Source organism: Alosa alosa, chromosome 19, assembly GCF_017589495.1.
Source record: "Alosa alosa isolate M-15738 ecotype Scorff River chromosome 19, AALO_Geno_1.1, whole genome shotgun sequence".
NCBI classification, from domain to species: Eukaryota; Metazoa; Chordata; class Actinopteri; order Clupeiformes; family Clupeidae; genus Alosa; species Alosa alosa.
Genome location: NC_063207.1, coordinates 15280365 through 15285364, shown reverse-complemented (window position 1 = coordinate 15285364; position 5000 = coordinate 15280365). Strand labels below are relative to the sequence as shown.

The 5000-nt window shown below is 45.0% G+C and overlaps 1 protein-coding gene across 2 annotated transcripts in view; it reads left to right on the top strand.

Moving 5' to 3' along the window:
* fut8a (fucosyltransferase 8a (alpha (1,6) fucosyltransferase)) overlaps positions 1-5000 on the top strand; it is an 85043-nt gene that overhangs the window by 66759 nt on the left and 13284 nt on the right. For both annotated transcript variants that reach the window (XM_048228136.1, XM_048228137.1), the window contains exons 4-6: positions 901-1004; positions 2461-2623; positions 3681-3795. In XM_048228136.1, coding sequence (XP_048084093.1) covers positions 901-1004; positions 2461-2623; positions 3681-3795 — 382 coding nt within the window. The remainder of the gene's footprint in view (positions 1-900; positions 1005-2460; positions 2624-3680; positions 3796-5000) is intronic.

The window sequence follows — 5000 nt, the reverse complement described above, 5'->3', positions numbered from 1 at the left end:
GTTACGCCTTGTGTGTACACGACGCCGGCAGTTTAGGAGACTGTAACCGACAGTTTTTGAAGTGGGTATTTTTGAACTCGCCGGCTAACTTTCGCAGTGTAGACGCCTGTAGGTGCGAAGCCTGCAATTTTATGACGACATAGCCCCACCTCTCAACAAACCAAACCATTTATTTATAATATTAAAATGTTTTTTCTTTCCCCTGTCATGATTTATGTGCATATTCTGCACAATGTAGCCTATAAGCCTTTTGTGGCTAAGTTAGAAGCACACATTAGCAACTTAGTTAAACATTAGCTTACTGCATGTTAATGTTTTCTCCAGTGGTGCTCAGACCTAATGCAATGCGTAGGCTAAGCATTTGAAATTTCACATAGCAGTCACATACCTTGAAAATGAACTTTATTATTTTAACAGTTGAATTGAAAACCAAATTGTCTGTCTCCTTATTTCACGCCACTGCTTAACAAACTGTTTCAACAATGTTTTCTTCTACGCGATGCACACAAATTAAACGTGAAGCTTCTGCACGGCCGGCGCCATCTACTGGTCTGGCATATGCACTGCAGCACATTTAGCCGGTTACACCTCTGTGTGTGCACGCGAGTTTTGTCTTTACCGGTGTCGTTAAAGGTGTGAAAGCGGTAACAGAAAATTCTCCCGGCGGTTTCGTGTAGACGTACTGTAGACTCTTACTCACACACACACACACACACACACACACACACACACATACACACATACATACACATACACACACAATACCATGTTCTTCTCAACCATACACAGATGTTTGTAATGAATATGAAGTAAATTTGTTCATCTCTCTCTCTCTCTCTCTCTCTCTCTCTCTCTCTCTCTCTCTCTCTTTCTTTCACTCTCTCTCTCAAACACACTCAGGTTGCCAGAGGGACCAGCAGATGGAGGTCGGGTCCACAGCCTAGAGGAGCAGCTAATCAAAGCTAAAGAGCAGATCAATTCCTACAGAAGTCTCCCTGCTGATGGTATGCACTCACACACACGCGCACACACACTCACTAATGCACACATACACACACTCACACACACACACACACATACACACACACACACACACACACACAAAGTGCCTATGTCTCATTCAGTAGCCTATTGTTTACGCTTCTCATTGTCAACCCCTCCCCCTTTCTCTCTCTTGCTCTCTTTCATACACACACACTCATGCACATGCTGAAATTAGGCTAGCTTCAGGATTGAGAAGAGATCCTGCTTCCCTCCTCAAAAGCTGTCCTTAGTCCTTCAGCGTAATCCAAAACACACACACACACACACGCACGCACACACACACACACACACACACACAAACACACACGCACACACTCACCCACACACATTACTATACACAATGCTCCCTTTCTGGGTCACCTGCTTTCATTATGTTGCTATTGAGCTTTTGTGTGTGTCTTTCCTTTCAGGAAATGAAGAGGTTTACAGCTGTGAAAGGATCAAACACATACTCTCTCTCACGCACACACACACACACACACACACGCACACAAGCACAGAGAGATAGTGGCCGGCCTAACCTCTATCCCCTGTGCCAAATGTAATGCATCTGTGTTCAAAACAGTAGAATGTCAGCCCTGATTCCTGTCTTCCTAGCTGATATTCACCCCTGAGTGCATTTCATAACTATCCTTCACATCTAATGTCTTTGAAATATCGTGTTCAAAAATGGCTGTTTTGGGTGCGTCCTTGCTTTGAAGGGAGCCACAAAAGGAGTGTAATAGAGTTTCGTCTGACTTTCATTATTGAGAGACAGATCAATAGGCTGTTTCCATTCTCAGATTCTTACTGGTATAGTGCAACTCTAAAAAGTAGGCAAAATGGCACACTTGTATTGATTGAACATGTCACTGGTAGTTTTTGAAGTGTCTACCCCTATGCATACATAACGCAACCGCACAACACAAAATCTCAACCGCACAGAGGAATACTTAAAAACGACTTTAAATCAAAATGACAAGGCAGTTGTTGCATTGGCATTTCCTATTCAGGTCTCTTTCAGTTTTTGAAGCATACATTACAATGGGGAGCTTTACCATTACTCTTTCCAATAGAAGTTTCTCTGCATTGGAATTAATAGTGGTAGAAAGTGAAAGCACACAAACAGGCAATGGAAAATAAAGACAGGAACATGGAAGGTAAAGATCTCTCTTGAGCAGCTCCTGTCCAAAGCCACTCTCATTGTGGTCTGTCAGTCTCATTCACTGAACTCAAAGGACATTAAAAGGACATTGGTGCATCTTTAGCTTTCTGCAAAATCTTCACTATTTCAGTATGTAGTGCGCAATTAGTAGAGAACCTCTACATGTAGTTATTTGATATATAGTGCACTCTGTAGTGAGATTTTGAACACAGCATTAGTGTACTGTTTTGCGTGTGGTGTTAACTTCCTGCTTGATGACCTCTGACCCCCAGGGCCGGGTCAGAACCACGAGGAGCTGCGGCGAAAGGTGGAGAATGGGATGAAGGAGATCTGGTACTTTGTGCGCAGTGAGGTCAAGAAGCTAGGCCACATGGAGAGCAACGACATACAGAAACGAGCCGACACCCTGCTGCAGGACCTGGGCGAACAGCAGAGGTGGGACACATGCACACACACACACACACACACACATATGGGACACACACACGCACATGCACACACACACACATACGCACACACGCACACACACACACATGTCAACACACACACACACAAGTATATGGGACACACACGCACACACAAGTATACGCACACACACACACACACACACATACATGTATGCACACACGCACACACACACACACACACTTGTTCAACATTTAACCTGTATGCAAAATCAATAATGCCCTTTTAGCTGGTAGTTTTGATTGATGAAGATGTCTCACTAACACCCTGATATACAATTAAGAACTACCATCCCCAGCACAGGAGAAACACACACTCCCATAGACACAAACACATACACACACACACACACACACACACACGGAGAGAAACATACACACAGAGAGAAACATATAGCAATTGCACACATGCTCATACAAGTGCAAAACATATAGTAATTGCATACATGCACACACATAATCACATACACATTCTCATGTACCTAATATCCATTAATTTTCAATTTCCATGTTTCACAAGCCTACATTAGACACATTTATAATTTTATCATCGACCAGCCATTTTTCATGGTGTTTATGCTCTCTGTCAGTGACCGTGAACTTACTGGACACCATATAGATGGCCTTATTGGAGATCTTTGCCAGATATCCTCTCAGGCTTTTGGCTTTGACCAGAGCGCTAGAGGAAACCGAGTGGGGACACTCCCATAAGAGACCGTGGATAAAGTTTCCGGATTATGGAGACAGTTTTGAAACTGAAAACTGCCAATCACTTGGTCAGTAGCCAATGAGTTACTGTGCTAGATTACACCCTCCAGCATCCTGAAATACATCCCACTTCCTGTGATGCAGCCATTCAGCACAGGTTTTTTGGAACTATTGATAGCGTGGCGGCGGCATCAAAGACTGTGGCAACTCTCTCTCTCTCTCTCTCTCTCTCTCTCTCTCTCTCTCTCTCTCTCTCTCTCTCTCTCTCTGGCTTTGACCCCCAGTAACCCCTGAGTGTTGACCTTTGCCCCCGTTGTCAGGTCGATTATGACGGATCTGCACCACATGAGCATGGCGGACGGAGCGGGAGACTGGAGAGAGAAGGAGGCCAAAGACCTGTCCGACCTGGTGCAGAACCGCATCACTTACCTGCAGGTACACACACATTACCCTCTGCTGTCTCTCTCTCCCTCCCTCTCTCCTTCTTTCTCTCTCCCTGTCTCTCTCTCTCACTCTCCCTGTCCCTGTCTCTTTGTCTCTCTCTCCCTCTCTCTCCTTCTTTCTCTGTCCGTCCCTCTTTCTCTGCCCCCTGTCTCTTATTTTTGTGTCTCCCACATTTCGTCTTGTCTCCTTTTCCCCCTTCTCTTCCGATTTTCATTCTCTCGGTGTTCCACACAGGTGCTGTGTGGCGCTCTCCCTCCCGTTTGGCTGGGAGTGTGTGTGTGTGTGTGTGTGTGTGTGTGTGTGTGTGTGTGTGTGTGTGTGGGTGGTGTGTGTGTGGCATTCTCCCTCCCGCTTGGCTGGGTGTGTGTGTGTGTGTGTGTGTGTGTGGGTGTGTGTTTGTGTGTGTGTGTGTGTGTGTGTGTGTGGCGTTCTCCCTCCCGCTTGGCTAGGAGTGTGTGTGTGTGTGTGTGTGTGTGTGTGTGTGTGTGTGTGTGTGTGTGTGTGTGTGTGTGTGTGTGTGTGTGTGTGTGCGTGATGTTTAACTAGTTCAGTATGTTCTGTTGATTCAGTTCAGGATGTTCCTCTTACCTCTAGCACTCCTGCTTTTTTATCCCTTTATTACTTTAATCATCCGTGTCTTCTCATTTGACTTTGTACCTATTACTGTTACCATCTGTCCATCTTTTCACACACACACACACCGCCTACCGACACCACCGGACACACACATACCTGCAGTTGCCATCTGTTACTTCCTGGAGTGTGTTTTTATAGTGTTTTAGTATGTGTATTTAGTGTATTTAGTGCAGCGTGTGTGTGTGTGTGTGTGTGTGTGTGTGTGTGTGTGTGTGTGTGTGTGTGTGTGTGTGTGTGTGTTTGTGTGTGTAAGTGAGTGAGTGTGTGTGTGTGTGTGTGTAAGTGAGTGAGTGTGTGTCTGCATCTGATTCTGATACTGTGTTTGTGAGTAAAACCTACTGTGACAGTGCCATCATCCTCTTTACACGAGTAAGCTGTCACTCATATAGACATATGCATTATGCACATACACATACACAAGTGCACACACACACACACACACACACACACACACACACACACACATAGCTTTGATGCACCCTTAAGGCAGGCATTTATGACAACCAGCTGGTGTATAACAATGCTGAGGATAAAAACTATAGACTCATTTATTGTGTAGC